The sequence below is a fragment of the Cyprinodon tularosa genome, unplaced genomic scaffold, assembly GCF_016077235.1.
Source record: "Cyprinodon tularosa strain WSP-4 unplaced genomic scaffold, ASM1607723v1 ctg681, whole genome shotgun sequence".
NCBI classification, from domain to species: domain Eukaryota; kingdom Metazoa; phylum Chordata; class Actinopteri; order Cyprinodontiformes; family Cyprinodontidae; genus Cyprinodon; species Cyprinodon tularosa.
This window is the reverse complement of record NW_024039431.1, coordinates 297,681-320,566: the sequence shown is the minus strand read 5'-3', so window position 1 is coordinate 320,566 and position 22,886 is coordinate 297,681. Positions and strand designations below refer to the sequence as shown.

At 41.3% G+C, this 22,886-nt stretch overlaps 1 protein-coding gene across 1 annotated transcript; it reads left to right on the top strand.

Annotated features, from left to right (window-relative positions):
- The first annotated feature begins 14 nt into the window (after positions 1 to 14).
- On the top strand, positions 15 to 21,506 carry LOC119771611 (protein EFR3 homolog B-like). Its single transcript, XM_038267703.1, has 23 exons — positions 15 to 315; positions 1,968 to 2,271; positions 11,252 to 11,328; positions 11,409 to 11,536; positions 11,606 to 11,756; positions 12,590 to 12,711; positions 14,107 to 14,253; positions 14,346 to 14,441; positions 17,425 to 17,503; positions 17,580 to 17,715; positions 17,799 to 17,951; positions 18,026 to 18,137; positions 18,220 to 18,271; positions 18,598 to 18,770; positions 18,876 to 18,951; positions 19,618 to 19,779; positions 19,859 to 19,990; positions 20,064 to 20,131; positions 20,211 to 20,344; positions 20,718 to 20,806; positions 20,878 to 20,926; positions 20,995 to 21,101; positions 21,186 to 21,506. Exons 1-23 carry the CDS (start codon positions 160 to 162, stop codon positions 21,318 to 21,320), a joined length of 2,838 nt encoding a protein of 945 aa, XP_038123631.1. The 5' UTR covers positions 15 to 159; the 3' UTR covers positions 21,321 to 21,506.
- Positions 21,507 to 22,886: the final 1,380 nt, after the last annotated feature.

Here is a 22,886-nt window from a genome sequence, read left to right as displayed (position 1 = left end):
TGCTGGAAAATATCTGCAGAGGCTCCTGTTAGCCAGCAGAGGGCCCTCCTGCACCGCAGCATCAGGACCCAGAGGAGGAGGAGGAGGAGGAGGAGGAGGAGCGGCTCCTCTTCATCCAACTTTAATGTGATGCTCTGCCAGTAAGCAGCGTCCAGATGGATGCAGTCGGAGGCGGAGCTGAAAGCAGAGCGGCGTATCGATTATCGATCAGAGCTGCAGGGCAGCAGATGTTACATAAGCAGCTGTTGGAGGGAAGCAGCGGCAGCAGGAGGAGGAGAGGAGCAGGAGGAGAGGAGCAGCGCTGCAGAGCAGCAGGTAGGAGCTGATTATCATGCCTTTACTGCTGGAACTGATTTAAAGTTCTCCTTTAGAAGCAGACGGTGTCTTTTCTATTAATGCAGCTTTATTTAAATTATGCAAAAATAAAACAAAGTCTCTGCTACGGAAGAGGATTAAAGCCACTGGAAAAAAAATGTTAACAGATTTTTATGTTATTTCCTTTTAATATGGGGAAGAAAGTCAGAAATCTGACTTTATTCTTAGAATTCTTACTTTTTTTTCAGAATTTTTAATTTAATCTCAAGAATTTTGATTTTTAATGTTACGGAAGAGGATAAGGGCCAGCAAAAAAAAAAAAAAGTTAACTGATTTTTACATTTTTCAGAATTTTATTATTTTTCAGAATAAAATACTATAATATTTTCATATTATAGTAAAATAAAATTAAAAAATCAGTTAACTTTTTAAAAAAAATGTCAGTGGCCCCAATCCTATTCTGTTAATATGGGGAAAAAACTTAGAATTCGGACTTTAATCTCAAAATTCATACTTTTTTCTCAGAATTCTGACTTTTTTCGCAGAATTCTTACTTTTTTTCTCAGAATTCCGAATTTAATCTCAGAATTTTGGTTTTTAATGTTACAGAAGAGAATTAGGGCCAGCAAAAAAAAAAAAGTTAACTGAATTTTTCAGAATTCTGAGTTTTTGCTCATATTATAGTGAATTTTTTTTTAAATCAGGTAAATTATTATTTTTTTTTTTTTTCAGTGGCTTTAATCCTGTTCTATAAAGATGGGGAAAAAAACTTAGAATTCTGACTTTAATCTCAAAATTGTGGATCTTAATGTAGACGGAGCACTCGGCTTCACTGACGTGAGCGGCTTGATGCTAACATGTTTGTTAAAGTCTAAATTATGAGTTTTTTTTTCTCATATTAAACTGAAACAAAATTTAAAAATCAGTTAACTTTTTGATTATTTTTATGGCCCTAATCTTCTTCCGTACTCTACAGTCTTAGTTTTAACTAAACAAATAACTAAATGCAGACACTGTTTTCTTTTAACGAAATGTATTTCTAATCTAAATAGCTGAATTCGGAGACTTTATATCAGATTAATGAAGATAATATTTCTCATCAATAATTGTTTGATTTCATTTTATCTCTTTTAATTTGAAGTAATTTTTCTTTTAACTGTTTATGGCAAAACGCATCATTAAAAACTTCTTATTCTTTTTAATTTAGTAAAAAATACATCATGTCTATACATCAAAAATCTATCATGCGTTTTATTTCAAATCATACGTTATACGTAGTTTATCATTTAAAACTTTTACAAAGTATTTTTTAAGCTCTTTTTTCTTCTTTATTGGCTTTTAAAAATAATTAACCAGGAGTTAAAATACGTTTCTTTAAAAAAACACAACATCCTCCAGGAACAAAACCCTTTCAGATTTAGATTGATTGATATTTAACACTGATTTCTGTGTTTTCTTATTGATTAAATCAGAGTTAGGGTTAGCCTAACCCTAACTCTGATTTCCGTCGCCGCCATGTTTGACCAGGCTGTAGCTCTGAGGAGCAGAGCTGAGCTGCAGGAGTTAATGTTCAGAGGAATGTGGTGAAGCAGGAGCTTTAAACCGGTTCCCCTCTCTCTGTTTTCCACCTCCTCTTCATCGCCGGACCTCAGGAGTTCTCCTCAGAGATGGCGGGGACGCTTCCGAGCTTTCCCAGCCTGCCTCGGGGGGTGACGGTCCCGGCTCTGCTCGGCTCCCTGCCCCGAGCCGTCAACCCTCCCAGTCTGCCCCGGGGCCTCACCATGCCCAGTCTGCCCACTCTGCCCAGCTTCCCCAGCATTCCCAGAGGGATCACCATCCCCAGCCTGCCCAGGGGCGTGACGCTGCCCAGGATGGTCTCCATGCCCACCGTACCGGAGGCCCCCCGCCGGCTGCTGCAGGACTGCTGCTCCGTGTTTGATCACCAGACGTCTGGAGGTAACCTGACTCTGCTTCATGATGTTCAGTCATTTCCTCTCAGTCTACAATGATGATAAAACTGAGACTAAAGTTGAACTTTATCAGTGATTTTCTCTGAATTGAGTCTCCCTACATATTAAAGGAAGTTAAGAGGTTCCAGTTGGTTCTTCTAACAGAACCAGGCCTACATCTGCTGGTCAGTACTGGGTCAATTTGCTCCACTAAGACTCAAACGTCCCTTAACTGGATTCTACTGGAACAGCAACGAGACGGGCTGCAGTTTAAATCCCCACCAGGACAGAAGCTGCTGATTTGAAGCAAATCCTTCATAATTTGGATTCTTTCTGTCCTGAAGAATCCAAATTTTTCTGCTGGTTAATAAGTGATGTTTGATGTTTGCATGCATCCTTACCTTAGTAAACTGTCCCAGTTGTAAAGCAGGAGGAACCATCTGATGGTTCTGTTTCATTACCGGAGGTACTGCTGTCATAAACCGGAAAGATGGACCCGGTATTCAAGGCGAGTGGGAACTTTCAGAACGTTTAATGACAGAAAATAATAAAAAAACAGAACTGACACTCTGGAGGGAGAAACACAGGTAAGTGACCGCGATCATCTGACAGGAGATGATTATCAGAGTGAATCACTTCCCTGGTTTAACAGTTCAGTCCATCCTCTAAGGAGGAAGGCAGGATTCAGCTGATGGACTCCCAGAACAGCTGCCCAAAGTGTCCCCCATGCAGCGACCCAGGTGAGCAGGCAGGAGACCGATCCAGGTCAGAGAAACAGTTCCGAACCGGACAGTTCCGAGTCCGTAGCCGGACCAGGGGTTCCGACCCGAATCCAGGAATCCTCAGAGCGTTCAGGTGGGTTCAGAGTTCTATGAGTCCAGCAGCGAGCTCAGACAGACACGAGCAGAAGGCGGGCGGGCTCAGTGGCAGCGAGGAACATAGACAAGACATGGTACCAGGATAACTGCAGAACTTTAAAATGGTCTCCTCCTAGGGCCAGGCTTACAGGAATTAAAACTGACCTCCCCCACGTTCCGAGCCGGGCCTCCCCTCGCAGGCCAAGCTAAAACCCTGAAGCCTCTGTGGAGAAGAGCCGGGAACCAACCAGGAGACAGGAGACAAACCCCTCAATCCACTGGCCTCCAAGAGTCAGGACATGAACCAGGAACTTAACTAAACTCAGTAAGCAAAGATTAATAACTTACATTGAGACATAACACGAATAAACTAAGAACAACTAACGAATAATGATCTGGCCTCGATAGCTGGACTGAACCATTTATATAGCAGAGGGAGCAGGTGAATAAGATTAATGGTAATTAGAGAGCGGGGAGGAAACAGCAGGTGAAGGAAGTTAGTAATTAGATCAGCTAACCGGGGCTGCGATCATAACAGGAACTGGTTCTACCTTCAACTTCTTCAAACTAAATCAACATCCAGAAGCCGGAAGTTTGGAGCCAAACACATCCTGACCTTTACTGGATGGGCTTCTAGATTGGCCCCGCCCCCAACCATGAGGAAATGTACTGAACTACGTTTAAAAGCAGAGTCGGTGGCGTGAAGCCAACCAGCAACTTAACAACAGATGATTGTTATCTATTGTATATATTTGAGTCCCTGTAAATGACATTAAATCCTCTTAACGGTTTTAAAGTCGTACGGAAGCGGCTGTTCAAACCGTTGCATTTCTGAATTCTCCCGAGTGGTGATTGGTCGATTATTAAGGGGGTGGGATTGTTGTGGCGGAAGGTTCACAAACAAGTTTGATTGTGGCCAGTTTGTGGGAAGCATCTTGCTAACCAGTTAGCATCTTAGTGCTAGCAGGTTCCCAATGGGAAATTCCATTGGGACCAAGTAGCACTAAATTGGTGACTTAGAAACGACGCTGTCAAGGAACGCTATGGACAGAGGAAACATGCAAGAGGAGGGGAAAAAAAGGATTTTTTTTTTTTTTTTATTGAAATTTTCTACATTTTGAGACAATATGGTCTGATAGAGAGCACATTTATATACATGTTTAAGCCAGAATGATTTAAAATCTAGATATGATTTCCCTTCGACCTTAAGTTGGATCATATTTCAAAGAATCCTTTAAGTTGTGTAATAATTGAATTCACACATAAATATCATCAGAGCCTCCATTTAATGAGTTTAAATTTTATTGTTTTATTCATGAGGTCTTTTAATCCTCTTATTTTCCTTTTTAATCAAAGCAGCATAGTGGACAATAAAAATAATATATGCAAAACCTAAACCTAAAAGATTAAATAATAAAAAAAGCTCTAATAATGATTGAATAAATTCCTTTATTAGAAAACCCACAGCAGGTTTCCTGTTATATAATCCCAACGTTTGTCCCACTAAAGCTCGGAGCTTCCAGCTTTCTGCAGATTCCTGTAATATGGCGAATAAATCCAGAGCAGATTATTGAGCGCTGAGCTGCAGCACATGACCTGGATCTCCCACCAAACAACATTCACTGACACAGACCCGCCGTCCCGCCCGCAGGATCACAGAACAGAACCGTTCCCAGGTGGGTTTGAACCGTGCTTTAGATGGTTAATCAGGCGCCGCTGCTAATCACACAGGATAATTATGAATGGAAGGGGGCGGAGCCTCCACACCATGGAGGGGATTAACTCCAGCTGTGTGTGGATGTGAGCTGAACCAGACATCCTCATGTACGGTAAGATGATATTCAGCATTTATCAGTCTATTTTTTTACCATCTAGTTTATAGATTTTATTCTGAGGAAAGAAGAAAATTGGAGTCCAGGTGAAAAATTCCAATTATTTCATTAAATCTGTCCTTTAAAGGCAGAATTCTGAGAAAAAGGTCAGAAATCTGAGGAAAAAAAGTCAGAATTCTAAGATTGAAGTCAGAATTTTGAGTTTAGGTCAGAATTCTGAGTTTTTTCCATTATTAAATTGAAACACAAAGTTATTTCAATAAAGTTAGTTTCAGGTTTTGCAGATTATTTATTCGTGAAGTTAATAAAAAACAAACCGACATAAAAATAACTGAATAAATAATTTTTGCTCCCATTTGACCTGCGTTTTCGTTTACTATCCATTTACATTTCTTATTATTATTGTTATTATTATTGTTTATGCAGTTGCTTTTCTGAAATCGTCTCCGATCTTCTCCTAATGTTCCTCCGCATCCTTCCCGCTGCGCTGTAGACCTGCTGATGGATTCATAACTGCACAGATTTCAGACTCTAATGTCTTTTAATCTCATCATTTTTCCAGACGTCTCTTTGGGGAGATGAAGCCGTGTGTGCAGGAATATCCTGCAGAGATGCAGATATTTAGAAATTTCTGAATCTTTGAGGCTTTCTTCTTTGAAACACTTTTAGAGCCTTTTATTTAGACTGTGGACAGATCCATCCCTTCATGTGGTTTTATTGGTAGCGAGTTTCTCCAGCCCCAGTTTTGCTGGAAGCTCGGCTGAGTTTTCTCTCCATGATGAGCTGCTCTCCCAGGGCTGGAAACGTCTGGATTTACTTTATTTATTTTTTCTAAATCCAAGTAGTAATGGAGCGATCAAAACCATCCATCCATTATCTGACCCGCTTGTCCCAAGTGGGGTCGCAAGTGGTGCTGGTGCCTATCTCCAGCAGTCAATGGGCGAGAGGCGGGGTCCACCCTGGACAGGTCCCCAGTCCATCTCAGGGCAACACAGAGACAAACAACCATTCACACTCACACCTTAGGGGACTTTAGAGAAGCCAATTAACCTAACAGTCATGTTTTTGGACTGTGGGAGGAAGCCGGAGTACCTGGAGAGAACCCATGCATGCTGAGGGAGAACATGCAAACTCCATGCAGAATGATAGCAGCTCCGAATGTCACATTAGCAGATCTTGGTGCACATTTGCAAATCTTGGTGCACATTTGCAAATCTTGGTGCACATTTGATGATCTTGGTTCACATTTGCAAATCTTGGTGCACATTTGCAAATCTTGGGTCACATTTGCAAATCTTGGTGCACATTTGCAGATCTTGGTGCACATTTGCAGATCTTGGTGCACATTTGCAGATCTTGGTTTACATTTGCAAATCTTGGTGCACATTTGCAGATCTTGGTGCACATTTGCAGATCTTGGTGCACATTTGCAGATCTTGGTTCACATTTGCAAATCTTGGTGCACATTTGCAGATCTTGGTGCACATTTGCAGATCTTGGTGCACATTTGCTGATCTTGGTGCACATTTGCAATTCTTGGTGCACATTTGCTGATCTTGGTGCACATTTGCAAATCTTGGTGCACATTTGCAGATCTTGGTTCACATTTGCAAATCTTGGTGCACATTTGCAGATCTTGGTGCACATTTGCAGATCTTGGTGCACATTTGCAGATCTTGGTTTACATTTGCAAATCTTGGTGCACATTTGCAGATCTTGGTGCACATTTGCAGATCTTGGTGCACATTTGCTGATCTTGGTGCACATTTGCAATTCTTGGTGCACATTTGCAAATCTTGGTGCACATTTGCAGATCTTGGTTCACATTTGCAAATCTTGGTGCACATTTGCAGATCTTGGTGCACATTTGCTGATATTGGTTCACATTTGCAAATCTTGGTGCACATTTGCAAATCTTGGTGCACATTTGCAGATCTTGGTTCACATTTGCAGATCTTGGTTCACATTTGCAAATCTTGGTGCACATTTGCTGATCTTGGTGCACATTTGCAGATCTTGGTGCACATTTGCAAATCTTGGTGCACATTTGCAGATCTTGGTGCACATTTGCTGATATTGGTTCACATTTGCAAATCTTGGTGCACATTTGCAGATCTTGGTTCACATTTGCAGATCTTGGTTCACATTTGCAGATCTTGGTTCACATTTGCAAATCTTGGTTCACATTTGCAAATCTTGGTGCACATTTGCAGATCTTGGTTTACATTTGCAAATCTTGGTGCACATTTGCAGATCTTGGTGCACATTTGCTGATATTGGTTCACATTTGCAAATCTTGGTGCACATTTGCAGATCTTGGTTCACATTTGCAGATCTTGGTTCACATTTGCAAATCTTGGTGCACATTTGCTGATCTTGGTGTACATTTGCAGATCTTGGTGCACATTTGCAAATCTTGGTGCACATTTGCTGATCTTGGTTCACATTTGCAAATCTTGGTGCACATTTGCAGATCTTGGTTCACATTTGCAGATCTTGGTTCACATTTGCAAATCTTGGTGCACATTTGCAAATCTTGGTGCACATTTGCTGATCTTGGTGCACATTTGCAGATCTTGGTGCACATTTGATGATCTTGGTGCACATTTGCTGATCTTGGTGCACATTTGCTAATCTTGGTGCACATTTGATGATCTTGGTGCACATTTGATGATCTTGGTGCACATTTGCAGATCTTGGTGCACATTTGCTGATCTTGGTTCACATTTGCAGATCTTGGTTCACATTTGCTGATCTTGGTTTACATTTGCAACTCTTGGTGCATATTTGCAGATCTTGGTGCACATTTGTTGATCTTGGTGCACATTTGCAGATCTTGGTTCACATTTGCAAATCTTGGTGCACATTTGCAGATCTTGGTTCACATTTGCAAATCTTGGTGCACATTTGCAGATCTTGGTTTACATTTGCAAATCTTGGTGCACATTTGCAAATCTTGGTGCACATTTGCTGATCTTGGTTCACATTTGCTGATCTTGGTTTACATTTGCAAATCTTGGTGCACATTTGCAAATCTTGGTGCACATTTGCTGATCTTGGTTCACATTTGCTGATCTTGGTTTACATTTGCAAATCTTGGTGCATATTTGCAGATCTTGGTGCACATTTGTTGATCTTGGTGCACATTTGCAGATCTTGGTTCACATTTGCAAATCTTGGTGCACATTTGCAGATCTTGGTTCACATTTGCAAATCTTGGTGCACATTTGCAGATCTTGGTGCACATTTGCAGATCTTGGTGCACATTTGCAGATCTTGGTGCACATTTGCAGATCTTGGTTTACATTTGCAAATCTTGGTGCACATTTGCAGATCTTGGTGCACATTTGCAGATCTTGGTGCACATTTGCTGATCTTGGTGCACATTTGCAATTCTTGGTGCACATTTGCAAATCTTGGTGCACATTTGCAGATCTTGGTTCACATTTGCAAATCTTGGTGCACATTTGCAGATCTTGGTGCACATTTGCTGATATTGGTTCACATTTGCAAATCTTGGTGCACATTTGCAAATCTTGGTGCACATTTGCAGATCTTGGTTCACATTTGCAGATCTTGGTTCACATTTGCAAATCTTGGTGCACATTTGCTGATCTTGGTGCACATTTGCAGATCTTGGTGCACATTTGCAAATCTTGGTGCACATTTGCAGATCTTGGTGCACATTTGCTGATATTGGTTCACATTTGCAAATCTTGGTGCACATTTGCAGATCTTGGTTCACATTTGCAGATCTTGGTTCACATTTGCAGATCTTGGTTCACATTTGCAAATCTTGGTTCACATTTGCAAATCTTGGTGCACATTTGCAGATCTTGGTTTACATTTGCAAATCTTGGTGCACATTTGCAGATCTTGGTGCACATTTGCTGATATTGGTTCACATTTGCAAATCTTGGTGCACATTTGCAGATCTTGGTTCACATTTGCAGATCTTGGTTCACATTTGCAAATCTTGGTGCACATTTGCTGATCTTGGTGCACATTTGCAGATCTTGGTGCACATTTGCAAATCTTGGTGCACATTTGCTGATCTTGGTTCACATTTGCAAATCTTGGTGCACATTTGCAGATCTTGGTTCACATTTGCAGATCTTGGTTCACATTTGCAAATCTTGGTGCACATTTGCAAATCTTGGTGCACATTTGCTGATCTTGGTGCACATTTGCAGATCTTGGTGCACATTTGATGATCTTGGTGCACATTTGCAAATCTTGGTGCACATTTGCTAATCTTGGTGCACATTTGATGATCTTGGTGCACATTTGATGATCTTGGTGCACATTTGCAGATCTTGGTGCACATTTGCTGATCTTGGTTCACATTTGCAGATCTTGGTTCACATTTGCTGATCTTGGTTTACATTTGCAAATCTTGGTGCATATTTGCAGATCTTGGTGCACATTTGTTGATCTTGGTGCACATTTGCAGATCTTGGTTCACATTTGCAAATCTTGGTGCACATTTGCAGATCTTGGTTCACATTTGCAAATATTGGTGCACATTTGCAGATCTTGGTTTACATTTGCAAATCTTGGTGCACATTTGCAAATCTTGGTGCACATTTGCTGATCTTGGTTCACATTTGCTGATCTTGGTTTACATTTGCAAATCTTGGTGCACATTTGCTGATCTTGGTTCACATTTGCTGATCTTGGTTTACATTTGCAAATCTTGGTGCATATTTGCAGATCTTGGTGCACATTTGTTGATCTTGGTGCACATTTGCAGATCTTGGTTCACATTTGCAAATCTTGGTGCACATTTGCAGATCTTGGTGCACATTTGCAAATCTTGGTGCACATTTGCAAATCTTGGTGCACATTTGCTGATCTTGGTGCACATTTGCAGATCTTGGTGCACATTTGCAAATCTTTGTGCACATTTGCAAATCTTTGTGCACATTTGCAGATCTTGGTGCACATTTGCTGATCTTGGTGCACATTTGCAAATCTTGGTTCACATTTGCAGATCTTGGTTCACATTTGCAAATCTTGGTTCACATTTGCAGATCTTGGTGCACATTTGCTGATCTTGGTGCACATTTGCGAATCTTGGTGCACATTTGCAGATCTTGGTTTACATTTTCAAATCTTGGTGCACATTTGCAGATCTTGGTTCACATTTGCAAATCTTGGTTCACATTTGCAGATCTTGGTGCACATTTGCTGATGTTGGTGCACATTTGCTGATCTTGGTGCACATTTGCAGATCTTGGTGCACATTTGCTGATCTTGGTGCACATTTGCAGATCTAAATACAGATTTGTGGATTTTTTTACACATTTGCAAACCGGATTACACACACAAGTAGTTTTACACCTTTGCAGATTGTTGTACAGACACACAACTCTCCACACACGTGTGTAAATAATTTTGCAACAATATTCCTCCCATACTAACTTTCCTTTTTAATAAACTTACAGTTAGAGTGGCTCAGCTATCTGGATCTATCTCTATAATAATGCTGCTATAGGCTTAGACTGCTGGAGGACATAGGGAGCATTCTCTCTAACTAAGGCTTTCTTTCACAGCTCTACGGATGCATTATCTGCAGTTTTTAGCACCATTAAATGAATCTTTTACCCGCCAGTTCCTCTGATCCAAATGATCAAACTAAGACTTTCATAATGGGAATGATTCTCCCTCATAGTGTCTAATTTAACGTTGGTTCTTTCGGCTAATGGAGCCAGATCATGTGTCCAGTTTAATGGATTGAACCAGTGCTGCTGTCTCTTTAAACTCTGCTTACTGAAATCGACTATAGAGATGTTATGTAACAAGCAGCAGGATTAATTCCTAAGATGCAGCTTTACTGCTGCTGCTCTATTGTTCCGTATAAATCTGGCTGGTGAGGAGAAATCTAGAAAGTCCCAATGTTTGAGATAAACCCTCATCTTTAATGTTCAGATTGGGTCTAAGGTGACATGGGACTCAGACCCAGATGCTTTTTTGTTATTTTTTGCAGCGGGCGGTTTGGGTTCTGACCGCTGATTTCTCTCTTACAGCCATTAATCCCTGAAATGCTCAACATGCAAGAGATGAAAACCCAAGGATTAATAGCAACAGTGGCTCTGCTGCCCCCTACAGGCTGCAAACATCCCTGAATTCCTCATCACTAATGTTTTATAAAAACTTAAAATCAATAAACTGGAAAACATTATATAGAAAATGTTTTCCACAACTTTTATATTTAAGATGATCTCCAAACAATCCTGTGTTTATTCTCCTACAGCCTTGTGTTAATGTTGGGCTGTGTGTGTGTGTGTGTGTGCAGGTGTGTGTGGCTGCTGCTGGGCGCTGCGTCCTCGCTACAAACGGCTGGTCGACAACATTTTCCCAGAGGACCCCGAGGTAGAGAGGCAACAGAAACCATAAAGCATCCGACCGTATGTGAGGAGGCAGCAGGGTGTGAACATGTTTGCTCTGTGCAGGATGGTCTAGTCAAAGCCAACATGGAGAAGCTGACCTTCTTCGCTCTGTCAGCTCCAGAGAAGCTGGACAGGATCGCCGCCTACCTGTCTGAGCGTCTAACCAGAGAGCTGAACCGCCACCGTTATGGGTCAGAACTCCGCCTTTATCTGGTTAACCGGCCTGAAAGAGGATGAATGATTGAGTTGTTCTGTTTCAGGTACGTCTGCATCGCTCTGGAGGCCATGGAGCAGCTGCTGCTGGCCTGCCACTGCCAAAGCATCAACCTGCTGGTGGAGAGTTTCCTCAGCACCCTGCGGCTGCTGCTGGAGGCCGACAAGCCGCACCTGCACATCCTGGCCACCAACTCTGTACGCAGCCACACACCTGTGCTGTTCCCCACCTCGAAACATCATCTTCTTTCTGTGGATTAATGCAGAGGGATTAACAGCAGGATTATTTCTGCTTTTAATGTTTTATCTCTTAGATCAAAGCCTAGATAAGATAAGCTGATCATACAGACTCTGCAGTTATCTTTATAAAATACTTTTAAAATGTCTAAAAATGAAAGCATTTAGTTTCCTCTGTGACAGTTCTTCTGTTTCCTGTTTGGAGATAAAATGTATTTTATTTTCTTGCAGAGATTTAACAAATTTTTGATAAATTCTCATTATTTTAACGTTTAATCTTAATCTATGATAGAGCCAGATGAAAAACGTTTGGATGTGTGCAGGAAACACATTAGGTTCCCTGCAGGATCCTCCACCTTCTGCAGAAGGTAGAGGAGGCAGATCCAGCCTAAAGGGGTTTTTCTTTTCTCCTCTTTTTGCTTCATCAGATTCAAATATAAATTTTATTCAGACGGGTTCAATTCGACTAAATATATTTCTTATTTTTTTTCCTTTGTTTTCTCTTTTTTTCCCCATTTTTCTTCTTATTTTCAGACTTTAATTTATTTTAAATATTACATATTAAATATTTAGTTTGTTAAATCAATATTTAGCTCGAAAATAAATACTTTGTTTGCAAACTTAATATTTATTTAACAAAGTAATATTTTTATAAATGAATGAATGACACAGTGATAAAATTACTTGGAAATAATAACATTTTTATTTTTCTCTTTGCTAAATAACTATAAATATCCTCCTAATGTTTGGCTGGAAGTTCCGTACTTTTCAGTTGAATCTGTTTTTTATCGCAGTTTGTGAAGTTTGCGAACATCGAGGAGGACACGCCTTCATACCATCGCAGCTACGACTTCTTCGTGTCGCGGTTCAGTGAAATGTGTCACTCTGACCACGAAGACCCCGACATGAAGATCAAGTCAGTGATTTTATTGTTTTTCCATTCAGCGTTGCTGCCAATCGGAAAAGTCTTTATATGCCGTCAGTCTGGCAGCTTTGGTCTCTTATTAAACCAGAGAATAAAACATAAAAACAAATGAATTAATAATAAACTGCAGAACAGAGCAGAGCCAAATGTCCTCGGAACAAATGTGTTTTTAATCTTGATTTATAGCAGCTAAAGAAGGAAAGGATAATGTGGGTTGATAGAAAAAAATATTTAAAATGCTGGGAAATAACAGTTTTTCCACCCAGACTAAATTAAATTCTATTCAGTTTATTTCTATAGCTCCAATTCACATCATGTCATCTCAGGTCACTTTCCAGTTCACCAGATCATCCAGTCAGATTGATTCAAAGTTTTCTCTCTAAGGAAAACCAGCTGATTGCATCGACTCATTGACTCTTCAGCAATCCCTCACACTAAGCATGCTTGTAGCGACAGTGGAGAGGAAAAACTCCCTTTGAACAGGAAGAAACCTCCAGCAGAACCAGGCTCAGTGTGAGCGGCCATCTGCTGAGGCCCACTGGGGTTCAAGGAGACAGAAGCAGACATAGAAAAAGAAGCATAGATACAAAAGGCAACTGTCAACCAGCTCCACAGGCGGCCCCGTCCAGGAAACACACAGCCAGGCAGACGAGCTCCGAGCCAGCTCCCATGTCAGAGGATGAAGAGAGCACATCCAGTTAGTCACAGTCAGAGAAACAGGACTACACTGGAAAACAGGCCAAGCTCCAGCATCTAGAAACAAAGGTGTTGATGGCAGCAGCACAGCTGATATTTCTCTCCAGGATGGAGTCACAGCCAAACAGGAACAGACCAGATGAAGCTACTATGAGAAAAAGCAGAGAGAGCAGAACGTTAGAGATTGAACTAACAGATTCTGCAGAGTGGGAGAATAGAGATAGAATGAAGCAGAATGATGAAAAAGGGGTCCCTATGTCCTCCAGCAGTCTAAGCCTATAGCAGCGGAACTATAGAGATAGATCAGGATAACCTGAGCCACTCTAACTAGAAGCTTTATCAAAAAGGAAAGTTTTAAGCCTAGCCTTAAAAGTAGACAGGGTGTCTGCCTCACGGACTAAAACTGGTAGTTGGTTCCACAGGAGAGGAATCAAAAATGATTCATAATTAATGAAATATATATGGTCTTTCTATAAAAACTGTAATTCTAGAACAAAAGCCAAGAGGATGAGATTTTTTGATCTAATGATTCATAAAATGTTTCAGGCATTTTAAACCCGATAGATTAATCATCAGACTTCTTTGCTGAATCCTCCGTTTGTTGATTTAAAAGTTCTCCATGTTTAGTTCAGCTGTTATTTCCTGCTCTAAGCTTCTACCACTGCAGTAAAGATTCGGTCCGTTATCCAGGATCCGCGTGTCGGGGATCCGCGGCCTTCAGGGGGTCGTCAGGAAGACGGTGGACGACGAGCTGCAGGTAAACATCTGGGAGCCTCATCACATGGAGCAGATGGTCCCTGCTTTACTGGTCAACCTGGAGACCTCCAGCAGCAGCAGGTACGCCATCATGGCCAACAGATAAGCGGGCGCCACGGTGGGCATTCTTTTCCTCTGGGGGTTAAAATCCGTTTCATTCTGTTTGCTGGCAGCGGTTCTCCTGCAGAGCAGACTGAGGTGTGTTTCAGAGAGCTGCTGGGTCGAGCTGCTTACGGTCACATCAACAACGCCATCAAACCTGTGCTCATGTAAGAACCTCAATCCCTCCAACATCACCATGAATAAAGACTTATTAATAAGTTTGATTCTGCAGATGTTAGGGGAAGAAGAAGCTTTAACTGTGTACTAATAAACTAATGAAACAGGATGACTCTTCAACTTCCTGGTTGTTCAGGGTTTTTTTTTTATTGAAAATATCAAGGTTAACAGACAAACATGGCTGCATATAGTTTGTTTCTTCAAGTCAGAAAACATAGAAAATATATTCATACAAATATGAAATATATATCGTTAACGTAGACCTGCTATAGAGGGTATTAACATAAACATCAAGTACATAAAACCAAGTAATAAACAAATAGAAAATTATAAGAATAGTCATAAAATAAAAACAATGATATAGATTAAGAAAATATAACATGAGGAGAGAATTCAGTCTTTTTTTTAGATGTTTATTTATTCTGGGAAGAGTTTTAGGATATCAGAGATTTTTTGTGCTTCAGGATTTTTCAGAATCTTTAATGATTTTATATAAAGCTTAAACTCATTTAGAAAACAACAAGTTTGGGAGATGATTTAGCAATTCTTCATTTATGAATAAAATGTAGCTAGACAAACAATCGTATTATTGCAGAGCTGATCAGCCTGAGTTTGCAGGAGGTAAATGTTGGAAACGAAGATCGCTGAGGTTTAATCCATCTATGCAAATCAAAACAAGATGTTTGCATCACTGAACATGAGAAGAACAGATGGTCTGAAGTTTCCATGTCGTTTTCACAGAACGTAAATCTGTTATCATCTATACCGAAGCAAAGTCTCCATAATTCTCAAGAGGGGTAAATATTCATTATTTTAGGGGTCTAGGGAGAGTTAGATGCATTGTTCTTAGTTTAGTTATTGAGCTTTTATCACAGTTCTGTAAGATTTAAATTTTATTTTGTCTTTCAGAGTAAAGGTTTTCATTAAAACAGTTTCTAATAAAATGTTTAGTGCTTTTTCTATCCATAATATTAATCCCTTTAATTGTTTATTGGATGATATGCTAAAGTATTTTTGGTTAATTCTTGGGGTAGTGCTCAGTGTTATTTATTAAAGTTTGACTCTAAAGGTTTGAAATTATGTTTAATGCAAAAGTGTTCATAATTATAAAAACTCTGTTGGCATCCATTAAATCTGCTATGGACCGTATATTTCTCCCATACCAGATTTGTTGCAGTGCAGATTATATCTGTAGTTCCAGAGAACAGGTGAGAAGTTCTGCACTGGTAACATTTTCCAGTAAAGGAGGATTTGTCTGTGAAACATTAAAGTTCGCTGTCGTCCTTGGAATAGAAAACTAAAACGATTCGCTGTGTTTGATCCAAGATTTTAACCAGTTTATTTTTATGCTCCCATTTAGGCAGAAAAATCAATAACTTTGAGACCTGCATCCTTTGCCTCTTTAACCAAACTGCTTCTCTTCATATAATGTCGTCTGTTTGATTTGGTTAAATGGTTGAATTAATCTGTTTGGGATGACGTTGCAATAGGCCGGGTAGATCCATCTAGATCCATCTGTCACTCGCTTGTCAGGAGGCGGGACCCAAACTGGTTGAAAGAAGAACCTGCTCTGAAGAGTTTTCAGCTGACAAAACTTTCATTTCTTCTTGTGCATCAACCAACCCAGAACAATGGCAGATATGTTTCTTAAATAGAGGAGGAACTAAATTGGAAGAAACCATTTTTAAAAGGCTGTTCAGCTTCACAATAAGAAGAAAATGAAAGTTTGGTTTAAACAAACAACTAATTAAGAAATACTTTTACCAATAAAAACAAAAACAAATATTTTAATTCAATCCAAACAAAAACTCAATAAAGAAAACACCATAGATCAGATCAACCTCCCCCCCTTCAATTATCCAATGGTACAGTCCTGTACACACCTGCTTAGTATTTCACTATATTTTAACTCCTTAATCCATGAAATGCCCTTTTATGAAGAGTTAAACAAAAACAAAATATTGTAAAGTGAAATCAATTTACCTTTTTACAAAAATGGAAACAAGATGTGGCCGACCAAAGAACCACAACCCAAACAAATCCACTTCACCCAAACTAATGTAGAAAACCAGATGCTGTGTTTAGCTTTGGCTAATATACAGGTAACATGGCTCATTGTTACACCATCCTAGTGTAGATAAATCCCTCTGTAGACAGAAGTTTAGTCGTGACTTGCATTCTTTTATTTTATTGGATAAGTGGATCCCCAGATATTTAATTTCAGGTTTAATAGGAATATATAGTCTTACCTCCAATAAGTCAGGGTTTCATTGACATGGCAGGTTGTTCAGGTATGAGCTTCCTGGTTTGGTGCAGGAAGAGTTTCCCATCCGTCCTGTGATGACATCAGAGGTTTGACTAATAATCGTGAGCAGTTGTAGTGCGAGATGGTGAGAACAGTGAGGGAAAGGGAGCATATGGTGGAGATGGATCTCCTGGACAGGAGTCAGTAGATCCGAACCATCGTCTTAGGGGCGACCTTTCACCTTCCACCTCTCCAGGTGCTCCATGATTGGTTGGCCTGGTGGGTGACGGGGGGGTGGGCCAAATGATATTCAGTTAAAGGTGAAACTTTACAGAAATAAAATGGCATCTCTTTTTCTTTATGAGGAACCGTCGGTGTTGTTGGTGTGAACAGAAAAACTACCCGAGCTGTTTGGTACCATTTATCGTCTCAGTGGGTTTGTTACCTTTATTATCATAATGTTAAACCTCTCCTCTTCTTTCCACAGGAATTTGGGTTTAATTTGCTTCTTCTTTAAGGCTTTCCTGCAAATTTACATTTTAAGAGAGACTTTAGCTGACAAAACCAGACGCTTCAAACGTGTCTAAATAAGGTGCCAAAAAACGAGTGAGACACTAAGGTTGGTTCCCAAAGAGCAGGTGGATAAAAGACGCCATGAAACCCCAACATGGTGGAGCCCAAATGAAGCCGATCGATTCTTCATTTCTCTGCTGCTGTTGTGCTTTCAGGCACCTGGACAGACACAGCCTGTGGGAAGGACGAGGATTCGCTGTCCGCTGCTTTCAGATCATCATGTTCTCCATTCAGGTCAGGAAATACACTAAGATGACATCAGCTCTTCTCTGCCTTGTGTTTCTGCTGAGTGACTAACGCTTCATATCAGTCCCAGCACTCCCATCTGGTCATCCAGCAGCTGCTGGGTCACCTGGATGCCAACAGCAGGAGTCCAGCTTCAGTGAGAGCCGGGATCGTGGAGGTCCTGTCTGAGGCTGCGGCCATAGAGGTCACGGGATCAGTAGGTCAGAGAGGAAACCTGAACAGTCAGAAGCTCCGCCCCCCAGAAACCCCATCCACTCAGAAACGTCTCCGCTGTGTGCCTCAGGTCCCACCGTGTTGGAGGTGTTCAACACTTTACTGCGACAACTCAGGCAGAGCGTCGACTACCAGCTGACGGGTTACTATGACAACGCCGGCAAACACAAAACCACGTCGGTTCACGAGAAAACCCTGCAGGACGCCGTCATCAGAACCATCGGTCAGGCTCCTCCCACTGATCTCTGCTGCCGCTTGATTGCTTGAACTGATGGCTGTCCTCCAATCCTGCTGCAGGATCCTTTGCCAACACACTTCCTGTCTACCAGAGGTCAGAGGTCATGCTGTTCATCATGGGTAGAATTCCTGTTCCTGGCATCTATCCCGCCCTGGGCTCGCCGAACGCAGGGTAACCTTCCCACCTGGTCACTCAGAGAGATGCCCAACACGCTGCTGACATCATGATGATGATGATGATCCGTCTGTTTCAGGTTTGAAGGCAGCAGGATGATCCAGGTGATGCTGCTGAAGTCTCTGCTGCAGGTGAGAGATCAGACTCACAGAAATCTTCCCACAGATCCTGATATGGTTCCAGTTTAATTGACTGGAAAAGAGATTGAACTAACAGATTCTTCAGAGTGGGAGAATAGAGATGGAATGATGAAGAAGGGGTCTCTATGTCCTCCAGCAGTCTAAGCCTATAGCAGCAGAACTATAGAGATAGCTCAGGATAACCTGAGCCACTCTAACTAGAAGCTTTATCAAAAAGGAAAGTTTTAAGCCTAGCCTAGCTAGTAAAGTAAAAAATAACTAATCATATTTGAGAAAATCTATGTTCTGTGACACAATGAAGGCGTCCGTCTGCTCAGGTTTCAGAACGTTACGAGAGCAGCAACCTGCTGACAGCGCTGCCCTCCTCCTTCCTGGAGCCTCTGCTGTCCTTCACCCTGATGGAGGATCCAGAGATCCGCCTCCTGGTTCTGTCCATCCTCACGTCCCTCATCGATCGTCACCAGAACGCTGCCAGGATCCCCACAGTCAGGTCATCTATGCCTCCATCTAGTGGCGAATGGATGTTACTGCAGTGGGTTGCAGGTTTCAGTTTAGATGAACGGAAGTAGAAAAACATTTGATTCTTTTGTTTTAGTGTAACGTTTGATGCATCAGTGTTGAAGCAGAAGGAGGACAGATGCTCCAGACAGGACAACCTGTTCATTAGGAAGGTAAGGACACTGGATACACCTGGTTTCATTTCCTGCCTTTCATCCAAATATAATTACATATTAAGATGTAACCATGTAGTTAGAATAAAAACTACCGTAATTTTCGGACTTTTTCCCCATTTTTCGACCTTGCGAATTATCTATGGACTTACAGCTAACGGCCACTAGGGTAATACGGTACCTCCGGAAGCAGACTCTGAGAAAGACGGACATTGCTAACGAAGGACAGTTTGTGTGACAACCTCATTATGGAAAACATACGTTGAAATGCATATGATGCAGCTTTTAAGTTAAAGGCTGTCCATTTGGCATTAAACGAAGGAAGTAGAACCGCTGCACGTAACCTTGGAATCAACGAGTCAATGATGAGACGTTGGAGACGCCAGCAGGAAGAATTGTCTCAATTCAGTTGTCTTGAAATGTTAATAAATAGGAGCTTCCCCAAACAGTTGCCTCTTTCACGACAATCCTCTCTGTTGACGAACCGTATGGTAATTAAATAAACGAAATAATATTCAGGCGCAGCTTATAGTCCGAAAATTACGGTACTTAGAAGGAAGACCGCTTCTCTGGTTCATCCAACTATGATAGAGGGAAGAGCAGCGTAAAGTATGGGGTAGGTTCTATGTTCAGAGATCCTTGCTTTGTGGGTTTCTGCTGGTGCAGCACGCTCAGCGTCTCTACAGACACATCTATCTGGCCTGTAAGGAGGAGAACAATGGATCCAACCACTACAAGGCGCTCTTCAGCCTAATGGCTGTTCTCAGCGTGGAGCTGCTCAACGAGGAGGTGCTGGTGGACCTGATCCGACTGACGCTGGCCTTGCAGGTGACGACGGATCGCCTCAGAGGGATTGCTGTTACCACGTCACTGTCGTTTTCTCATGAACTGCTCTCTAATTGGTCAGGAACTTGGAGCGTCCAATCAGGAGAATCTCTCCTTTTACAACCGCTGCAGTCTTCATGCCGTCTGCGCCGCCTTCTTCCATCTTCTGTCGCAGCTGGGCCCACCTCCTCCCCTTCATCAGCACGTCACTCAGGTGATCTGAGGGTGAAAACAAGGAATGGAGGCATGTGAAGCTCCACATCTACTGTAGCTTTATGTGTCTGCAGGTCATAGAAAGTCGTTGGAAGGAGGCGCCACACCTGCTGCCTGAAAGCCTCTGGTGTGACCAACCCAGGTACAGAAACAAGCTGCAGAGATCTCAGATGATCGGGGAGGGCGTTCCATTTATTCATTTGGGTTTTGATGTTGATCAGGCTTCCAAAGGGTGATCTGAAGGTGGACAAGGCTTCTCTGTTCGTCCAGTCAAAGATCTGCGAGGCGCTAACAGGAAGCAGCTATAGTGCGCAGTGTGAACGCATCAACACACCTTATACGCCTCAACTGATGGGTAAATGCACTACTGACGCATCTCAGGTTTACAGAGAATATTCTTCACCTTAGAGGATGAAAGAGAGCATGTCCAGTTAGAGAAACAGGACTACACTGAATAACAGGCCACGCCCCTGCATCTAGAAACAAAGGCTTTAGATATTGAACTAACAGATTCTGCAGAGTGGGAGAATAGAGATAGAATGATGAAAAAGGGGTCCCTATGTCCTCCAGCAGTCTAAGCCTATAGCAGCAGAACTATAGAGATAGCTCAGGATAACCTGAGCCGCTCTAGCCTAGGCTTAAGTTTTAAGCCTAGCCTTAAAATTTGTACCACCAAAGCTTTCTGAAAGAGTCGTAAAACTAACGGATGGCCTTTGCTTCTGTTCCAGATGAAGACCGTCTGTCCAGGAAGATCAGCATTGCAGACACCATCTCTCTCCAGATAGCCATCGACCATGAGTCCAGTTCTGAAGCTCAGGTTCGTTTCCGTCCGCCTGAGTTTAACCCTTCATCTGCACGTCTCCTAACGCTTCCCTTTGTGCTCCTTAGAAACCTCAGACGGAGCAGATCACCTTTGAGACTCTGAAGAACACCATCGGTAAAACATCTCATCATGACATGCACGTTGTTGTTTTCGGTTTCTTAAAAACGTCTTTTTCCTTCTAGATGATCAGGGACTGGTGGAGGAGGAGGATAGGAGGAGGAGGATGCAGGTGGTGGAGAGGTTTCAGACGGCTCCTTTTGAAGAAATAGCAGCTCTATGTGGATCCAGGGTGAGACTGAACTCCAGCCTCTGTCTCTGGATAGGAAAACCTGTCAAACTGTCCCCCTGACAGACGTTTTGTCTTCATCCTCAGACCTCACTGCTTCAGTCCAAACTAGATCAGGTTTTTGACCTGATTGTTCGTCCTCCTCCGTCTCCATCCGGGCAAACGTCCCGTCGATCAACGCCCATCTATGAGATGAAGTTTCCTGACCTCTGTGTTTATTAGGACGACCTGGAGAACGACGGAGGGAGAGAGAGGACTCCAGTGATGCTCTATGTTTAGATTTAGTTTAAGGTTGATCTCAGTTTTTCATTTTATGTTTGATGCAAAGGAAAACATCAGCGTTCCATTTATTTATAATCTGAGTTGTTCTGATTTTCCTTCTTAGTAAAATGACACCAATTTGATCTCCAACTGGAATAATTTGAAGAAAATTCCTATTTTACATCAAACTATGCAGAATATAACAGTTTGATTTTCACTCTTTTCTTCAACTAGATTTTCTTTTATATTCCCTTAAAGGAAAAGTCAGAATTTAAACTTCTGAAAGTCCTTTAATTTATGAGATTATTCCATCCTGTTCAATAAATGATCAGTGTTTTTAATTCAGAGTAATTTTCATGTGAATGTGCTTTAGTGGAGGCATCCATGTTTGTTAATAATTGTTGTTGATTGCAGATGTGTCTAGTAGTTCCCATTGATTTAGCTTGGAAAGTGCTGACTGAACTTTTCCTTTAAGTTGTCAAAAGCATTTATGTCATAAGGATGGGTTACATCTCTTATTGGCTTTTATCAGAAATTGTATTTAGTATGTAAGTTATGTATTTTTTTTTTATATGCAAGGTTTTGTTACCAAACTGCTGTTATTGTTTTAGAAACGAATCCTTAGTATTTTACTTTGTTCCCTCTCCAGATGTTCTGGAAGTTCTCCCAGATGTTCAAAGCTCATTCAAATATGAATAAAAAATGTTTCCTTTTCCCAGATTTTTAACCACCTGTTTCAAATTTATTACGACCCCAGCAGGAGAGATGATGTATTTATGATGTATTTTAAATCACTGAAAGATAAAACCTGCAGTGGAACTGCAGAACAAGTCAAATCAGACTACTACTCACATGGGGAGCCAGAAAAAGACGAGGAAGTAGCACTGAGGAACAGATTGGGAGCAGGTGTGAACTGAGGAGTCTAGAAGGGAGCTAGAGAAAAGGAGACCAACACCAAGAAATACCTAAGAACTCAAATACATCCAGAAACACCAGAAAATAGGAATTAAACCAATAAAACTGGAAAACATGGATCAAAGTGAAACTGAAAACTTCAACAGAACCCAGACCGTGACAGTCACATAGAAATACATATGATAAACGCGCCCGGAGAAAACTCCAAGGTGTGACAGCTCAGGGGTTCAAATCCTCTAGAAATTCATCTTGTTTTTCCAACAACTAAAACAAAAAGACAAATCTGCCCAGAGAAAAGTCCAAAGTGTGACAGGTGTCTACATTTAAAACCGGGTTACGTGAAGATTTTATGCAATTCTGGGTTTCTAATCTAAGGTAGATCAGAGCTTTTAAAGAGAAAGATTCTTCATCTGCCTCGTAGCTCAGATGGAATAGATGCTGGTTTAGAGTCCAAAGGATCCTGAGTTCAACTCCTGGTTCATCTCTGGAGTCTCATAGATTATAACACCTAGAAGCACTATACATGTTACATCTAGATTTATTGGTTTTCAAAGAGAAATGAAACCAAAAAGATAAATACACTACAAAAAGATGAGCTTAGTGAGACAGAGC